Source organism: Alligator sinensis, unplaced genomic scaffold (assembly GCF_000455745.1).
Source record: "Alligator sinensis unplaced genomic scaffold, ASM45574v1 scaffold590_1, whole genome shotgun sequence".
Classification (NCBI taxonomy): Eukaryota; Metazoa; Chordata; order Crocodylia; family Alligatoridae; genus Alligator; species Alligator sinensis.
The window spans coordinates 814,398-833,994 of record NW_005842497.1 but is presented as its reverse complement, the minus strand read 5'-3'; the positions used below and the strand labels follow the sequence as shown (position 1 = coordinate 833,994).

The 19,597-nt window shown below is 39.9% G+C and overlaps 1 protein-coding gene across 5 annotated transcripts in view; it reads right to left on the bottom strand.

Moving 5' to 3' along the window:
- Positions 1–19,597, bottom strand: part of SYK (spleen associated tyrosine kinase) — a 63,030-nt gene that overhangs the window by 9,487 nt on the left and 33,946 nt on the right. For 3 of the 5 annotated variants that reach the window (XM_025212970.1, XM_025212972.1, XM_025212971.1), the window contains exons 4-9: positions 17,524–17,662; positions 15,938–16,019; positions 13,149–13,195; positions 9,246–9,314; positions 1,929–2,022; positions 635–812 (exon numbers count right to left, since the gene is read on the bottom strand). In XM_025212970.1, coding sequence (XP_025068755.1) covers positions 635–812; positions 1,929–2,022; positions 9,246–9,314; positions 13,149–13,195; positions 15,938–16,019; positions 17,524–17,662 — 609 coding nt within the window. The remainder of the gene's footprint in view (positions 1–634; positions 813–1,928; positions 2,023–9,245; positions 9,315–13,148; positions 13,196–15,937; positions 16,020–17,523; positions 17,663–19,597) is intronic. The other 2 variants (XM_025212973.1, XM_025212974.1) reach the window with 1 other exon arrangement.

Sequence of the window (19,597 nt, the reverse complement as noted above, 5' to 3'; positions counted from 1 at the left end):
TTGTATGTTAAATGGTAAGAAGGGCCTCACGGTGCCCTGACCTCTTGAACATAGAAATTAAGACTCATGAAACCATTCACTTTAGTTACTTCAGCTGAAATTCACCCATTTACAGGGAGTCTGCAATGGCCCCTTCCACCACTGAAGTTTCACAGGGAAGCTGGAGATTGGGATGGGGTCAGGAAATAAAGTGGGTCTGGAGAAAGGAAAGAACTACAGGAAACCATGAGCTACAACCCCTGGAAAGTAAGGGTACTGCCACCACTGTCACTTTTCCACTATATAGGATAAAATAATGGCTGGAAAGGGACTGCTGTCAATGGTTAATGGGTATATATGAACTGTTGAAGAAAATCTTTCAGATCAGGTCAGGCAGACACTTGGCTGAGATGGCTTAGTCAGGGAAGATCCTGTCTTGAGTAGGGGGCTAATAACCTTATGAGATCCTTTCCAGCCCTACTTTCCAATGATCCTATGAACTGAGATTCTGATTTGATGTTCAGGAAAAGAGAGAACTGTGAATTTAAGCCTTCATAAAACATTTATCACACTTGCATAACTATCATTTCCCCAAAACATGCATACTGAAAAATGTTTGATGTTGGATGGCAGGCCAGTGGCAATAAAAACTTACTTTTTCATTTTATAGAACCCTTTCCTTACTGTACCAAAGTTGCCAGAACCAATTTCTCCTTCCTCCAGAGTCAGCAAGTTTCTTTCCAGGGAGACATTTTTCGGCTTTATCTCCTCTGGATCTGCATATGGACTTTCATAGACTTCTGTGTCCATAGGCAAGGCTTCTCTCTGATCACCTGTATTTCAGCCATTGAAAAAGTTACTGGATTACATGAAGTCAGTTTGTCTTCACATGTACTGTGTTCACAGTGTCAGCAATCAGGATTGTTACCCACCCCTTTGATTTTGCTGTATATAAGTATTCATACACAGCCGTGCAACAGACACTTCCACAGATGCACAGCAGTCCTCAAATTGGGAGAAAGAAATGGCAATACATTTAATCCTTCAGTCAAATTATTTTCCTTTCTATCATACTATAACTTATTCCAAGTGAGCGCACTGCAAAGATATAAAGCCAAGCTTACTCTTGTGCTCTGATTTCCCCTGGCCTAATGGATATTTAATTACTACATGCAAAGTGGAGCCCCAGGATAGACTGAACCACAGAATGCAGCCCTCTACCCCATCCAGTCCCACAACTCAGCTGACTGGTTCCAATGCTGGGAAAATGCTTCCTGCTGCAAGCACAGGTTTAGGCGGGCATTCTCCTGGAGTGGTGCATGGGGCAGGAAGCAGATCAAGAGTTAAACTCCAGGGATGGTTTAAACTATGGGAGAATGCCCTCCCCTCCTACTCTCCCTCTTGGTACCACCAATTAGGTGATTGGGACATTCCCCATAGCTTGGCCTCTCCTCTGGCAACAGAGGTGGATTGGGCCCAAGGCAAATGACCCGCACTTCACCTCTTTCACAGACCTGGGGTGACCTGGGTCTGTTCAGTAGTAGAGGCATTAGTGCTGCTGCCTGAATGGTCTGGGGACTCCCTCAGAGCGTTCCAGCAGTGATAGAGGGCTCTCCACAGGGCTTGCTGATAAGTGAGCTGTCAGGAAGCCAGTGCTCTCTCTCCATCTCTCCCTCTTGGAAAGGACTGTGGGATACTGGGGATATCCCAGCATCAGGAAAAAGATACAGTGGTTCAAGCCAAGGCAAGAGAAGTACCTTCATTTTCTTGTAAAAGAGCCAGTTCTCTTCCCCAAAACCCGCCTCAAACGTCTATATGCTAGTATTTTTGTGCTGGGAGAAAAGCACAATTATAACACCTGTCCATAGCCAAGTTTTACACTGCTAATATCTGGATGCGGTGATTATTCTTGCAGAGATTTGGTCAAGGCATGAGATATTTCTGCCTACCTTTTTCAGCTCCGAAGAGTCCTTTTGTCATCTGTCCTACGTAAGGGTTAAAAGATGCTGAATCATCAGATGAGTGAGCAATGGATGAGTGCAACTGCAGCACACAAATGGAAATTTTCAGTTTAGTCAATGAATGAGTTCTTTAAATGCATTTTTTTCAGATGATTATGGTATAATGAATTCAAGAAAGATGTAGGTGAGAGTGAGAGAGCAAGAAAGAGATCAAACAAAGCTTATCTCAATCTTCAGGTTATTGCTTGAGGAAATAAGCAGGCCAAATCAAACAGGCTACTAAAGCATAAAAAGTGATAGCAAATATTTTAGAGCCATTGTTCTGAGATAACTTTTTATCTTTTAAATTAATTATCTTTTGAATGCTAAATTTACATGATTATTTTTAAATCCTATTTCAGTGTAGCACCATAAGACCTCAGGATTTTACTTTAATCTAGTTTCCCCCTAGTTAACTATTTCTGTACAAATTTAGGCCACAGAAGGTTTCTCATTAAAAAAAAAAAGATTTTTGATGCACATGTTCTAGAATAGCTCTAATTTTATTGTTCTGAGGAAACAAGGATAGGAATCAGCTAACAGACTAAAAGGTCTTTTGGCAAATAGTTTGGGCTACTGTGCACTTTGTGCTGGTATGCTGGCTAGCAGCTGATCCTAATTCCTCGGCAGATTTGGAATCCACATACAGTATTTGGCTCCTACTCCAGTTTGTGTGGTAGAAGGAAGATGAAAGCAGTGAGAGGCTAGGAGGTGTAACTAGCAAGTGTTGTGCTGTGGGGAGGGGGGAAAAGCAGAGGTCTTATTTGCCTTAAGGACTCAATGTTCCTGGCTGCTACTGCTGCAGTATGGTCTATCTGCTCCTGGTTGTCACTGCTGCTCTTAGAGCAGTGGCATAGTCTCCTTGCACCCAGGTGCTGTGTTACAGCAATGGCATGGGGCTGCTACAGTGTGGACTTCCTGGGGGGCTGCCAGTCTGGGCAGCACCCAGGACTGGTGCCCCACTTGCCCACTCCTAGTTTTGCTACTGGAGGCTATGGCAAGAGTGTAGTGTGCTCTGATGTTCCTTAGGTGGATGGTGGCTCTTGGGCAGACCAAAGCCAGACAGCATGGATTAAAGAAGTCCCCCTGATACTGTGATTTATGCTGAGACTGGCATACAACCAGTTTCAGGATCAAGGAACCACAACAGTTTTCTTGGAACTTAACCCCTTATTTCCTCCTCTCTGAAAACATGATAGCTCACACTGTAGCAATAATGTGAAGACCTCTTTGAATGGTAGATACATCCCCACCAACAGAACTCACATCCTTGTAAGTGGGATATTTAGGAATAAACACTTAGTGGGCATGTCTACATGTGACCATGACTGCTCAGCTGGTGCTATGCAGTCCCAGTGGTGCATGGGTCATTTCCAACCCTATGTTGTCATTGCAACGAGCTAAGGCAACGTAGCTCATCTCTACGGTGACATAGTGGCGGCATCACAGTTCGTGCCTGCTGATGCTATGGTGATATAGTGTCTCGTGTAGATGCACCCAGTGAGACAGGGTTGAGATTACCTTAAGTCATCTTTCCTTTACCATGGGGTAAGAATGTGCACATGGGCAGTTCCTGGGGAATCTCCACCCTCATTTACATCACATCCTTAATAAGGATCCATTTAGCATTTCTATTGAGAAAGAGCAGCCAGCCAGTCATCCATAATCCTGTTTTCTCTCCTTTAAACTGTCATAAATATATTCATATTTTAAAAAGTGATCATTTAAAATGCTAGGGAGTGAATTTATGCACCCAAGCTCAATGGGTTAATTCTCTTTGGGAAAGACAAAGGACAGGTGGAGTGTGGTGTTGAGACAAGTGACCAGATAGAGCTGCAACTGCTGCCAGTCAGCGCCAGCTACACTGAATTTTGTGGAACCAAGTTGATTGACAGCAGCTGCAATTCTAGCTGATAAAAAGGATACAGAAAGAGGTCAAGAAAGTGATGACTGCTCAGAAAAGGAGGCACAAAGATACTGTCTCTTTTCACAGTGACATATCTTGCAGGGAAGACAGGTGTTAAGGGTTCTGAGATGCCTAAGAGATATTGGGTTTCTAAGTTCAAAGGGAAAAAATCCAGATCCAGTCTGCAAGGCAACCAACTGGCCTGAATTTTCAGCAATGTCCCTGAGGACTCCCTGAAATAGGAACATTGTGCCAAATCTGAAAAACTGGTGCCAGATCAGCACCAGTCAGTGTTGTGCTGATCTGCTGAGAAGACCCATCATGACACTGCTACTGCTGCATGAATGCATCTATATGGCTTCTCATGTAGCCACACATGGCTTCCTCAGCCAGAAGTAGTAGAGTTTCAGGAATGTGGCACTCTGCCTGGGCTAATTTGCTCCCTCTCTCAGAGCTCATTAACCCCCCTGCTATGAGGCATTAACATGGGTATACTAATTAGCACTGCTTGTAGGCAGTTCTGTCCTGTCCAGATGCAACAATACATTCACACGGCTATACTGCTTCTGACTGAGGAAGTACCTAACATGGGACACCTCTCTCAGCAGAAGGTAGCATAGTCATGCTCAGGTGGCAATGCACATAGGCAGGTTAACTCTGTCTTTTAGAATAGCTAATAAAACATTTACAAAAAGAAATGTGACCATGATTAAACTGTCTTAGAACAACTGCACTTCTTAGGTGAGGCTGTTAAGTGTCCTCAATTTGCTATTGAGAGTTATTTTGTGGGAGCTAAAAGTTCCCAGAGTCACACCAGAAACACTCAGGACTCCGTACATCTGTGTCACACATAAAAATCTCTGAACCTGATATTTTAAAATGTCCCTTGTCACTTACTTTGACAGCCTGTGCAGAGAAACCTTTCTGTAGTCATGATTATGTAAAGCCATACTGGCATAACTGTAGCTTCCAGATAAACAAGCACGATATCCTCATTTTAGGTTGTTTCATGAGTGGCTGAATGATCTCTAGAGCTTTCACTGTTACTGTGAAATAACAAGGAGGTATTGCCACTGCTAAATTCAGGCCATTTGAATTTGATGACTTCAGCAGACCACTCTGCTTTTAGATGAGCAAAAATGTTATACACCAATTTTTTTCTCATCTTAACAGAAGCTCAGGAAAAATGGGATTCAAGCACTTTTTGGAAAGGGCTTAAGAAAAACAACAAGCTGAGAATTTCTAATAGACCAGAACTTGCTGCTTGAAATTATGGACCAGATACAGGCTTGACAATGATAGAAATCCTGGAGCCAAAACTACAGAGGTATAGTTATGAAAGAGCACTCAGGAATTCCACTATGCTACGTTATGTAGGTCACTCACTCTACCAGATTACTGTCATTGGTAACAATCAGTCATTATATTTGGGGCAACAAAAGAACAGACTGAGCTGGCACTTGGTGAACCCAACAATTTCTGAAGAACATAAATGGTAAACTCTTTGCTATGACTAAAGACAACAAAAGACAGAAGAGCTATCCAGAAGCCCCTAATTCTGGGTCTCCATTCTGTGCTGGACCTGACATATTTTAGGGCTGCCAAACTGTACTAAAGTATGCTTGGTTCTTATGAATCGCTAGAGACCAACAGCTAAACAGGAAACGGCTGGTATCCAGTGCTGCCTGGGTGATGCCACTGACAGGTTTGCATGCTGGAGAAGAAGAGAAGCAAATGCTTAAGTGGGGAGATATGGGTGATTTTCCATCTTCCTTGTACTTCAAGAACAGGGCAAAAGGACTGGAAAGGAACAGTATTGCTTTTCCAGTCACTTCGATTTTTAAATAATAAATTACAAAGTTGAGAGGAAACTTTGGGAACATGAACTGGTATATGGTGGTTTTACTGAACCTTGAGGAGACTGACTGCACTTTATTTCATTCAACTGAGTGAGGTGCTATCAGTGAGCAGAGGTGGTTAGCTGTGTTAGCCTGAAGTCAGGTAGAAGGTAGGGTTGATTTGCACCGTAAATGCTTCAGACTAACACAGCTAACTACCCCTCTTTTCTGAATCTACCATATTAAGATAGTGACTAACAGCTTTGAGCAGAGATGTGAATTGTCACCATTCCTCTAGGAAGGAATTCATGCTAAAATGCATGACTAGTTGTATGTCAATACTACTAAATTAATCTAGATTAGCATGTAGAATGCTAATAGAGTTCCAACACTTCTCCTTCTTTTTAATTTGACCTCTAAAGTCAGATTAAGCAGTTTACAGTGTTTAGTACTAACTCTTCCTTAGGCTTGTTGTCTGAATTATAATCTGCAGCTATAATTTGATAAACCATTAAAAATTGTTTTTCTTTTCTGTCTATGTGGCTAAGCTGGAAATGCAGTACTTTCACAAAGCACATTTTTGGTTTAATCACCAAGCACAAAAATGAAGCAGTGTATGAGGCAACATATATATGCAAAGTATATAAAAGTGCAATACATGCACAGCTTTTCTGTAAATAGTAACAGCTTTCTTGGACTTTTACCCATTGCTTACTGAGGTAACCAGCTTTTAATTTTTTGTTTGATTTTCTTTTTTAAGCTGATGCTCTTTAGTACAGATCAGAATGTTACCCCCTGAGGCAAGAAAAGCTTTCTGGAAGTAGGTATATTAAGAAAGTGCGTATTGTTGTATGCACTGTGTGCTGGGTAATAACATAAGGAGACTAAATATCATTTCTGTCCTCTACTTTATGGAAACTGGTTTCAATTCTCTAGTTCCTGCTCAATGGTAGCTAGATTTTCACCTGAATAAAACCTGAGTAAGGACTGAGTAGGGACTGGGCAAGGATTTCGGTTACAGTGGGCACATCTACACGAGATGTTTACTGTGGAGTTACCTAATTAGCTCTACAGTAAATGTCTACACTTGCCCCCAATTGCACAGTTGTTACTGCACAGTCATTCAATTCCTGCACAGTCCTGGCAGTGCACAGGTCATTTTTGACCCTACTGTGCAGTAGCTCTGTGCTACTGCACAGTAGTGTCGGCATCACAATTCATGCCCGTCAATGCTATGTCACCATAGCAACAAGCTACATTGCCATAGCTCATCACTATGGCGATGTAGTGTCTTGTGTAAATCCACCCAGTGTCCACATATGCAGTCCGATTAGGTTGCAGAAAACTAATAAACTCTGCAGCAAGGTAGTACTTATAAATACAAGTACCTTGACAGTAGTGTCAAGTCCTGCAATCAGAATTAGGTATCATTTTACTGGGTGTTTAAAAAAATAAATTAAAATTACAGTACTTACCTCTAACTTCTTATTGTTTAGAAAAGAGATAACAATTTTTTTCTTTTGCATTTTTAATGCACTATATCACTCAGGCACTCAGACTGTCACTCAGGCAACTAATGCAATACATGTGATTTCTTTACATTTTGAAAATTTGTACAAATTTTCCTATTTGTAAACAATTCAAATGTCCATTTTTTTCAATCACTATTATTCATAACTATAATCCAATGTGTTAGGACATGGGCTTTCCTACCTAGAAACCACTGAGCTTTGTCTAAGACATGACATCCCCCACTAGATGGCACTGGTTGATTTAATTTTTCTTTTTTACCATTTAAATTGGACTTCCTTTCTCTAAAGGAATATATGAACAGCTAATTTTAAGCCACTGAATAAAGTACCAAAACATGTGGATTTGATATTAAAATAAAATATAGCATGATCTACCTTTAAACTCTGAAAATATGGTACACTTGCCAAGAAAGTGCAGCAAGAACCTTTGCTTTCTCTTTACTGTTTAGAATTGTTAGTTGCAATTGAGGGAAAATAATAATTATCCTAATTAACCATGTCTAACTGGAATTTTCAAGTTTGCTTTAACTCTGGGCAAAAGTTGACTGTTTTGATCTTAATTTTTTAATATGGTATGTAATTTTGCACTGTGATGAAACTTGTGTTGCTGTTGAGATAAATATGTGCAAAGAGCTATCCAACTGGGTTTCAGAAACTGTCTCTAGTTGCTTAACAGTACTAGGTTTTCCTCACAAATATGCCCCTCCACTGTGTATACTTTGCAGCAATATTTTCATTGCAGAAATTGGCTGCAGAATAGCATGGGCTTTTAACTAGCTGATCAGAGAATAGCAGTGACTAAATTAATTTTTTTCCAACCGTCTAACCCACAGAACCTATATTACCAACAGCAGCATATTAAAGAACCATTCACTCCACTCCTCAAACAAACAAACAAACAAACAAACAAACAAACAAACTAAAAAGAGCTCCAAACAAAAAACATAACCTTCCAATATGCGACACTAAAGACATTTTTTTTCAGCTGGGTTTTACAATGTGTAAACATGCATTGTGTTTATTCAAACAACCATGCGTGCATGTAAACAGGGCATGCAAACTGATCTGGAAAGTGCTTGCATTGTGCACAGTACACAGCAAAGACTCCTGGTATGTTAGCGTGATAGTAAACCGAGGTGATGAAAGAAAGTACTATTATTTATATGTATTTTCAAGTCAGATAAACATGAAGCACAGTTTGCCTGCTTCTCTATGCTCAAGAGCACAGGATGAAAAATAATGAGGGGCAAAAAGGGGTGGAAAAAGGACATAAGTATTATTTTTAACATGCAAATGAATCTCCTAGTTAAATGCTTGATCCTTTGCAACTACAAATATGGTAGTGGCAGTAACTTATTGACCATGCAGCCACATTTCTTGTTAATGAATGATTGAGTCCCCCTGCCCTTCCTGCTTTATCCTCTTCTTCTGATCATTTTTCTTACAGGGCTCTGCACCTGCCCAAGGCAGCACTAACCCAGTATATAACTATGCAATTTGTACAAACAAGTACTGTGGAAACATATTTTGTGGCCATTTGCAAATTTCTCTGTAAATGGATTCACTATTAATCTGCTCAATCAAGCCAGTTTCCTGAGCTGACAATATTTTATAATAGATCTTTCATTTTGCAGTGTATAAATGATTATTCTTAAAGTATCCCTTGTAGTTTGTATCTCTAGAATGCTTATTACAGTACTAACATTTTTGGGCCTGGGGGATACATTATTTAATAATAGAAAGAAAGACAAACCATTACCCTTGATAAGAATCAGCCATTCCATAAATCAAGGCGATAATTTGTACATCTGATTTGCGATTAGGTGAAACAAGAAATAGAAGCAAAAAGACTATTAGATCTATGCAGTTAGATTGTTAGTAGTCAGACACACACTTAGTATCAGCAAACCAAGAAGAAAAAGATATGAAGTTAGTTGAGTGTGGGTAAGTCCTTTTACTCAATCAAAAGCCTACAGACTGTATTATGCACCTTTTTGCTTCCAGCCTTTGGAAAGGTGTACGATTTGAGTCTTGAGATAATTCCACCTCCTGACCAACTCTAGAAACCATAATGTCAAAGAGGAAGAGTACATGTGTCAGGAAAATATCCGAAGGTACTTCACAAACAGGTGTACTTTTATAAGAACAATCTTGTAAAGAACTTCTGGTCTTTCTCAAACCTGTACCTCTAAGTATACTTCTTAATTATTATGCTGTATCAAAAGTGCATAGAAGTAGCATATGTAGTCTTCTGTAAATCTTCCTTAAACTGTACTACTCAATCAGCAGTCCACATTTCATTTTTAGAAATCATTTTATATCCCCACATAAGAATACAACCATTGCAAGTTCACTAGCATTACTAAATGAAATGTTGCTCTTTATTCCCCACTTATTCACCACTTGTTTTAGCAAGGGTCCATGGGTCTAGAACATTTTTTCCTTTATATTGTATAGAGTTTTCTAAATCAGAAACCATGCCAGGCATTGCAGTAGCATCAACATTTGACAACAGTTACAAATCAAACCGGACTCATTTTTTCTTGCACTCATTCATTAAGCAAATCCTTTCTGCTCTCATTGTCCAATTCTTATGCTCAGATAAACAGGAATGCAAAGCAGATGAAAACCTTAATATGTTGTAAGTGGACTAATATATCTAGCAAGATTTGAAGGCTACCTTGGTATTAGAATGAACATAACATGGTATAAAAAGAAATCACATATCCAAAACAGTATTCTGAAAGAACGAATACACTTTGGCAACATTATCTTTGTATAACTTATATATAAATTAAACATGTATGGATTATATGTATATACTATGTAAATATTGTATATGTGTTATATTACATCATATTATATTACATTATATCATAGTATCCAAACTTACATAAAGCAGAGGCTAATATGTTAGACAGCCTGTTGTAATCAAATATCCTCAAATGACTCTCAGTAAGGGTCAAACATATTCCTGTATTTAATATTTTGGTACAGTACTGTCAGCCTAGATTTATGTAGCTAAATGTGGTTGTATTTTGACTCTACTTTTCAGTTACTTAGAACAGCCTCAGAACTAACTTGTGATTCATAGTTAGGAGCTTCTCAAATTATTTGGCCATTTTTTTGCATTTTGCAATTGTTAGAAAAAGCTTATACAAGGTATCTAATAATTGCATTTCACCCAAAGCATTCTTTCTCAAAAACATATTCTTCAGACAACTAAAAATACAGCTTTGTTTGAAAACATCAAATGTGACACGTTGTACACAGTCCTGTTGTAGGACTTACAGTTTTGTGGAACTTGGCAACATTTACTATTGAAACATAAACTTGGGAGATTAAAAAAAATCCCTGCACATTGTATCTTTTATTGTCTTTGAGCTTAAAAAGTGCTCTTTCCATGTGGGGTCAAATGAAAGTGAGTTTGGAGCAATTTCTAGGCGCCATATAACAAATGACTCCATCCTATAACGGGTGAAGTTGATCTCATTCTTTTTTTTTGTTGCACAGTTAGCACTGTTCCACATACTTTTCTTGCAGCAGCAACTCCTTACCTCCTTACCTTTACTGCACCTGAGCAGCAGTCTCTAGTATGTTGGAGCTAAGAATAACTAGCTCACACAATGATATTAGACATAAAAATACATCCTGAGATGAATATTTTATAGAAGTTGAAAAAGGGCAGGCATACCAGCCTGAATAAGCTGGCATGCATAAGAATTTAAAAATGAATTAGGACTAGCCCTAGTAATTTACCGTCTAGCACATAACAATTTCTATAAAAATACTTGAATAAAAAACTTCAATAGGTGACCATTTGAGAATTTGGGGAATTCTTAAGAAATCTGCGTGCTAGACTTGTTGCTTCTTTGTAAAGACTGTGGAGCAGAAGCTGCCTATTCAATGTGCTTATGTGGTCCCTTACAGGAAGGGAAAGAAATATCTTCCATACCCCTGCATTCTCTGCACTGGTGTATACCATCATCATGAAGAAAATTGGTTTCCATGTTTTATAGGGTCTGTGTCCCGCCAGCAGCCTGGTGACTGGGGTATGCTAGAAAGGAGACCCCAGTGATGCCAAAAGAAGGAACTGGATTTGCTTCTTATTGAATTTAACATCAAACCTGGTCACCCAGTAGTAATGTTAGAAGATACTTGCACTTTGTTTTTGTTCCTGTTAAATCACTCTCTGAAGCATCAACAAAATAACTTCCCTTTAGTTACAAATTAAGATCTTAGCTCTCTAGACTTCAATGAGCCTCATTAGTAATTGACTAGGGATCTGTTTTGTGTGCTTAGAAATGGCTATTACATCTTCAAACTGGTTATACATCTCCTTACACCAATCACAACTCTGAGTGGGAGAACATGGCACTTTTACCCTGGACACATGGCTAGCTCTCCCAAGTAGGTTCTATTACTGCACTTGGTCTCTACGTGGTGGGGAGCCAGCAAGCACTGAGCATATGGGTACCACTGACTATGCTCGTGTACATACTACATGCACATTTAATAACTTGCTCCAGAGTAACTGTATTTCTGACCTTCTTAGAACAAACTTTAGATTACTGCATAGCACTTCATTCACAGTAAACTCTGCATCGTGTCTGCTCTACAATTCCTCCAGAGTAAACTGAGGATACTCCAGAGTAAATCTATTGCGTGCCTGTATCCTTTTAATTTGAGTGTGCTGTTTACTAAGGCTTTGCACTTACCAATCAGTCTATTGTATTTACCTAAACCCAAGATGACTTCAAATTTAAGATGACATCTGTTATAATTTTCCATGTACAGAATCTAACTATTGGAAGGTTGTCTTAAATTCATTCCTCCGCTCTGCTGCAAGGGCGGGGGCAGGCAGTGTAGTGGGGCAGGCAGCTGGGGAGTCAAGTGGTCCAACCCCTATTTCTTTCAGCAGCGGCTGCTCTTGCCCCAGTTCCAGGGCAAGGGCTGAAGTTGCTGCTGCCACAGCTGCTGCTGTGTGGCTGGGCCAGGGCTGGAATCACTATGTGCTCTGTATCTTGGTTCATAGCAGGGTCGGAGTCAGAGCCAGAGCCAGAGCCATAGAGAGTAAGTGGTGGTGTTGGGGGAAAAAGGGGCAGCAGAAGCTGCTGAGAGCAGGCAGCTGCTGTGGCTCTGATTCTAAACCTGGGTTTGTGCTGGAGTTGGAGCCGCACACTCCCCATTGCCAACTTGTACTCAGGTCCAAGATGAGAGTTAAATGGGGGAAAATAACCTTGTCTTGGATTCATGTAAATACAGTATTTTAAACACCAGTGAAGTAGCCTCTTTGAAGTTGAGCACGCAAAGGATGATACTTTTGATTGACAGGCCAGGGAACTCCTTAATGCACATGTCTGGTAGGAGTTACACTAACAGGGTTCCATTACTTCTGAAAGTTTTCTATTGAATAACTGGCACTAAATGGAGGCCTTTCCATGTGATGTCCTCTGGCAGCATCTGAACTTTCCAGCATCCCTCTGCCCTATGCTTTAATGGCAAATTTCCAAACAAAGGGTACAGAGTACAGTATCTTTGCTCCTTACTATTGTTATACCCAGTGTAGGACATAGCCTTCAATGTTCTTTTAATATAGTTTTTTCGCATATGATACATTATAGTTTTCAAATAATGCTGTGCACATCAAACAAACTCAAGGAATTAAATGCTGTGTTATTCAGTGCAGAAAGCAAATAAGTGAGCTAGAATACACAAGACCTGAGGAAACGTGCTTTCTCTGTGTAGTTTCAATATAGGAATCAAGAGAATATGAATTCACTGCAGTAGTGGCATCCATGCAATTAGAGTTCCTAAAATGCTAGATGATAAAACTATTTTCACCAGAGGTCTTCAAAATAAGTATTATTTCTGTGCTGCTGCCTGAACTTACCTTAGGATGAGTTCCAGGAAGTGGAGGCCGGTTATCAAAAACAACATCTATAAGGGAATTGAATATAGTTAGTGTGTAAGCATCCAGACTGCTGCCATTCTCATCAGGGGACCAGAGGTGGGGAACACAGAGTTAAAAACAGAAATCTTAGAAGGTGGATTTCATATTAATTATATATTTTTAGATCACACAGTAACTACCACTCTGAAACTTAAATGAGGACCATCTTGTTTGCTTTTGTTCTTTGCAAGTGTTGTCAGGCTTTGGGACCAGAGGTAAATGATATGCAGTGTCTCAGTGAGGCACCCAAAGAAGGTGGTGGAAAAAGTTAGGGCACACCCATTCAGCGGGTGACTGACATTCAATCAGAAAAAGACTCCTTGACACAGAATGACAATCCATGCTTAGTCGCTTCAAAAGGAGTAGTTGGCCGAAGGTCAAACATGGGGTTCCAGTGGGTGCCGTCCATCCCCATGGCAATCAATGGAAGAAGGGAGAGGCACTTCTCAACCTTTTCCACCTTTGCAACTCCAGCTAATCTTAGTTTTCTCTTTACAGGACAAAATCAATTACCTTCTTCACTAGAGTAGACATTCCTTCCCTTAGAGATATTCTCATAAAAGGTTAGTGAGGATGTGCAGAAACCTCATTTGTATTTGTATTCTGTATCTCTCTAAGTTCCAATGCAGCTCCTCCCTATAGCAGCTCTCATCTTCTCCCAGACTTATCGCTTCCTCCTGCACTGGCTTTTCTTCACTGGAAAGTTCCTTCTTACTGAAACAACATTCTAGTGCCCTGTTACCTTACCATAATGCCAAATACAGCTGCCATGCGTGCAGACAAGGAATCTTGCATTTAACCTCACGTCAGCTAGCTGTGGTGAATCCCTTTCTTCCAGCAGCTTTTACAAGATGTTAAAAATTTACACTAATCACTGGGTTGTGGCTGACATGGTACTAGTTCCCGCACAAACACTAATTTTCAGATGAAGAAAAGACGTTTTGGGACTGTTTGGGACTTGTACTATACATTTCTATTTAAACCACTGTTAGGGTTTACCTAGAATGTCTTTCTGCTCTTCAAATAGAATGCTTTTCTGGTCTACTGGCCTTGGAGAGCTTGCAGACAATTCTCTGATCGTGAAAGAAATACCATCCCAAGAAAATTAGAATACTTGATGATAGCAAGGGACTAAGGGTCAATGCTTAACACTTAAATATCTGGCCTCTAAAGTGGGATACAGAACCTGGTCTTTATACAACACAGAGAGTTTAGAGCTAAATTTAAAACAGCCAACCCGCTGAGTGGGAAGCTGCCTGAATTTAACATGCTCAGCGTTCAGGGTGAGAGCTAGCAAATGGGAACTACTGAGCAGACATGAGCCTTCAAACCCATCCTCGGGTCACTTTGTTCTCTTAGGGTCCATAGCCCTGCACCCTCAGTAAAAGTAGAAACCTACCCCTTCACTTTTAAGAATCACTCTTGTCTTAAAATTCCGAGGCAGCAGGATCTTCTACTACAACTTTAGTGATCAGAGCCCTTTTGCAGGGTGTGGAAGATCTTGGTTCAATTCCTTTGTCTGCCTGAAGGATTCAAACTCACATTTCCTATGCAAAGGATGCAAATTCCCAGATGGTAGCACATTTACTCACCCCCATTGATGCATAGGTAAAAAACTCTCAATATTCACTAGAACAAAAAGAACAAGAAAGAGCACAGGAGTGAGAGCCTCACTGTGTGGTCTAGTGGTTATGGCACTCCTGACAGAGGCAAATTCTGGTCCTTGCTCCAAGGGCTATTTTCATATGGTATTCAATCACTGCTTTATGTAAAGTATAGAAACAATGTGGGAAGCAGGGATAAGAATCCAGGACTCCCCCATGTGTATTTTGTACACTTGTGCTGTCTTGTTCACCCTCCCTCGCTGTGCCCCAGTGAATCTGAAAATTCTTTTTTGCACAAAAGGCGCAGCTTCAACAGGAACCCAGTCTACCAACCTCAGACTAGTCTATTTAGCCAGTGGCTATGGGATTTCTTCTGGGAAGTGGAGGACTTGAGTTTGAATCTGTCCAGGTAGAGGAGTGAATTGTATGCATCTTCCTGACAACCAGGTATTAATTAAAAGGAGGGTAGCACTACCATCACTTCCTGAATTCAATTTTGTAGGGATCTTGATCTCGTAGGGATGCTGCAGGCATGCTCTAAGGAGGGCAACCTCTCAGGGGACTTAGCTAGAGAAATGCTTACTGTCTGAGTCCTAAATGGGCTTAGGCATGAGGTAGGCACTGGACTGCTCTGCCCTGTGCAGACTGGTGTTGTTCTAGGAATGTGCTGAAACTCAACTTTATGTACCCGGGGAAGGGGAACTTAGAAGTCAAACAGGGAGGTACACATAGAGTTTAGGCATCTCCCATTAGATGGAACCTGGTGGGATTTTAGCACCACAGGTTTGTACTTGACTTAAGTACCTACACTTATAAATAATCCTACAATAGGCTCCTAAACCTTCTTTTGGATCTGGCTCTAATTGCCATTGGCTCAGCAATTATTGGAGCCTAGAATGTGTCCCTCTATAAGTGCCTCTCCAACCTCCCCATGCTCTTTTCTATATGTTATATAATTAGAAAAGCAAAAAATTAAAGTCTGAATTTGGATTCACTATTAACCCAAATGACTACTATGTGAAAGTCTTTATGATCCTATTCTATTAATAGAAAGAACACAAACACGTCTTTCTACCATCATTAGAAAGACTATCTCAGTATTTCATAGCAGTACAGTTAACTTACCATTGTTTGAGCCAATTCGTGGACATGGAATTGTGAGGACTCTTTGTAAGCCATCTGGTTTATATGAATAATGTTCAACTAACTACTAGGACAAAAGAAGGGGTGGGGGAGAGAGACAGACATAGTGAGAAAGAACGGAGAGGTAATGGAGGAAAGAAAATACTGGGTTACATTTGCCAAGCTGCAGGTGCCTCATTTCTTTTTCTGTGTGTTTGTGTACATACAGTACTACCTACTGTATAGCTGCATTGTATCATGTCAGCTTCCTCCTAATTTGTGCCTAGATATTTAGATTTTTTTTCTTGACACTGCTGCTTACTGCGTGTGTGATCATGAGTGTTTTATATTTTACCTCTCACCTCACTTTTCATCCCCCCATCCTTATTCAGCTGTCTGTCTGTACCCTCCTCAAGGGAGGAAGTTTATTGTAGTGTCGAGGCTGGGACTATAGGAGGTAATAGAATGTACATAGTTAATAATAGACAGTGTAGAGTTATTAAAATTGGCATTTGCATTTTGGAGTAGTTTTACCCACATAAGTTGTTGAGAAACTACTAGGTCTCAAATTTACCAGGACTTTCTAAATTGTGTCTGCATGCTCCCATTATCTACGGTACATATTCTTTATACACATAAAATACACAGTTCAATGAACACAGGGAAATCCTGCCTCCCTTTAGCATTTTGCCTCTGGGGGTGGAAAATCTGCTTTACCCACACAGCTCTTTTTGACAGCTGTGGAGAAAGCTAGTAAATCAGGGGTTTTTTTGGTCAGTTTTAACTTAAGTAGAAAAGGGATGTGGACAACTGGAGGAAAAGCCAGCAGTTATTATATATAGTCAAGAACTTATGTTATAGATTTACCGTTATAACTGTAATGTATTTGACTTAATGTATTTTTCCAGGACACAGAAAATTTCTGCAGGTGTTTCACCTGCCTTAGTATTTCCAATTTACCTGCACATATACTTTACACTGGCTCTTCTTTATAACAGACTATATTATTATCAGCAATCCATTCCTTGATTGATTAATCTACACCAGGATTTAGGCAGACACTCTTGGTAACTCTAGCCAAGAGGGTTTATTTTAAATTTGCAATCCAGAGAGTATAGGAGCTAAAAAGGATTGTGTGTGCCTAGCTTTCTATCATCTTTGTGCTTACTGACCGGTTTTGTCTCCTGCGTATCATCAGGGGCATTACACAAATGCCACAGTATTGTACTACTGGTATTTAATTCTATCATTTACAAATGCAGATGTTTTTCCATTTTAAGAAATGTGCAATTCAATGAATAACTAGAGCAATTTGAAGCCAAGCAGTAATGGCACATTTAAACGGGGAAAAAAAACATTAAAACCTGTACAACCTACATTGCCCTGATAATAAAAAATCCTACCTCCCCAACTTTTTTATAGTACAAAAGATAAAAGTAACTAAAAGTTTGAAATACAGAATAAATTAATATGCAAAACATATGGCCATTTAGCTAAAGATTGTTGATGCACAGTGAAGTAAAACACAAACTAAGTGGGTTGTATAAAAACATGATGACAGATAGCCAAATGATTCAAATCTAACAGACCTGCCAGAGAGTGTCAAACTTTTTTCCATCTGGTATAGAGAGCTTTCCTGTCTTGTTTCTGTCAATACGATAATGCAGTACTTTTCCATCACTGAGCACGCAGAGAGCATAGGATCCTTTGTTGTCCCTTTCCCTGATTCTGAAAGGAAGAGAGAAATATCAAGGGTTATTCTGTGCTCCTAGCAAGCATCCATATTTAGGTAAAATCATTTTACATAAGCTTTTTCAACAGAAATAGGGCAAAATCTGTACCAGAGCTTCTGAGGACTTCTCTAAAAAATGTTTAGTGCATTTTAAAGGGAATTTTGAATTATTTTTTTTTCAAAGGGAAAATGATAAAACAGAAATTCCACCATGTGGAGCTATTTGCTAGGGAGCAATAGAATGCTGTGCTCTGCACAACGTGCACATTCATTTGTTCAGGGGCTCTGCATCAAGCATTTTGGGGCCTGCAGGCCTGCAAGGGCACTAACATGCAGGACAGAGCTCCTGTGTATATGTATGGTTGTATGTATCTCTCCTGCACCATATGTGAAGTTATTCTGCTCTATGCTGCTCTTTCATAGCACCTGATGAAACAAACTTGAGTTCACAAAACCTTGTGCTCTATATACATCATATTTAGTTAGTCTAAGGTACATATCTATCCTGCCTTCTGCCTGACTTGACTAACATGGTTAACTCCAGCAGCCTGATGGATTTAGAGAAAACTGGCCTTCACTTTTTTATCTTTGGTTCTATAATATAAAAATAGGGCAATGTCTTTAATTAATAGCAGGTAAACTTAAGTATAAATAAAAGAAAACCACTGCTTTGTTTCATGCTTCAGCTTAGGCCATTCATTACTGTAAATCATTGTCAAGCAATGTACTGGGATTTTAAAAACATGTCTAATATACTGTACTTACTTGAAGAGAAGACATCCCTGATTAGAAGACAATACCCACAATAGTTAGATGCCATATATGGAACATTTATAAATTCATTATAATTTTTCAGGTATAGAATCTAATTATTGGAGGTTTGCCTTGAATTTGTCACCTTCCTACTGCTACAGCAGGGAAAACTAGTAGCTCTTTTGCTCTCTGCTCCCCCATAACATTTTGCCCCGGCTGTCCCTTCCTCCCAGGAGCCCCAGGCTGGCCACGTGCTCAACTGATGGCACAACAGAAATCAGCAACAAAGCTATCACATATTTTTTGTGTGATAACTTTGTGGCTTATTCCTTGTTTTATAATACCATTAATTGCAACAACTCAAGATATGATTAACTGGCTAATCATGTCTTAAGTGTAATGTGCTTCAGTGAGCAGGAGGGAAATAATTTTTTTGGTGAGCTCTAGGTGCCCTACAGCTTCCAGAGCTTAAATGATGCTGAAATTAGTTATTACTACATATACAAGTAGTTCTCAGATTTAAAAGATTAAAGAGCTGTATCTTTACTGAATCATTTCTCAAAGAGCTTTTAGTTAAATATAGCATAATGCCCTAACATGGTACCGAGATCTGTTCCTGTGTTTCATCTATACATGTCACCACTTTGCGACTCTCACACAGCCCTCTGTAATGCTTTCCTCACTTCCGGGCTGCTGACTGTTCCCTTTCTTGATTTCTGATTGCATCTCTTTCCTCTCTTCTCTGTGTATAAGATAGAAGAAGTCTCTCCTCCTCCCCCCTCCCGCAACCATCTCTTGGCCTGTAATTCTTTCAGTATTTTTTGTGCTTCTCCTTTTTATACATATATGGGCTCCCAGTGGCATCTACAGGGATGAGTTTATTCAACAGCCTGAAATATGTGAGCCACAGTTGAATGGCTCTTTAAAATGGCCTCATGCAAAAGAAGCAAAGGGGAGATTAGGTTAGCAGACTAAGTAAGAGGTGCTCCAAAGAGGCGCATGACAATCGAGAAAATGTTATATCTATAGACCATATTAGGTAAAGGACTTAAACACCTAAGAGTTAGCACCATTTGGGTGGCTGGCCTCAGGGTGGGATCCATAACCGCATGTTAAAGTGCTTAGGTTCTATATACAGTGTGCAAAGGCAGGAAGTTGCTTCAGAATAGTGGTCTGAG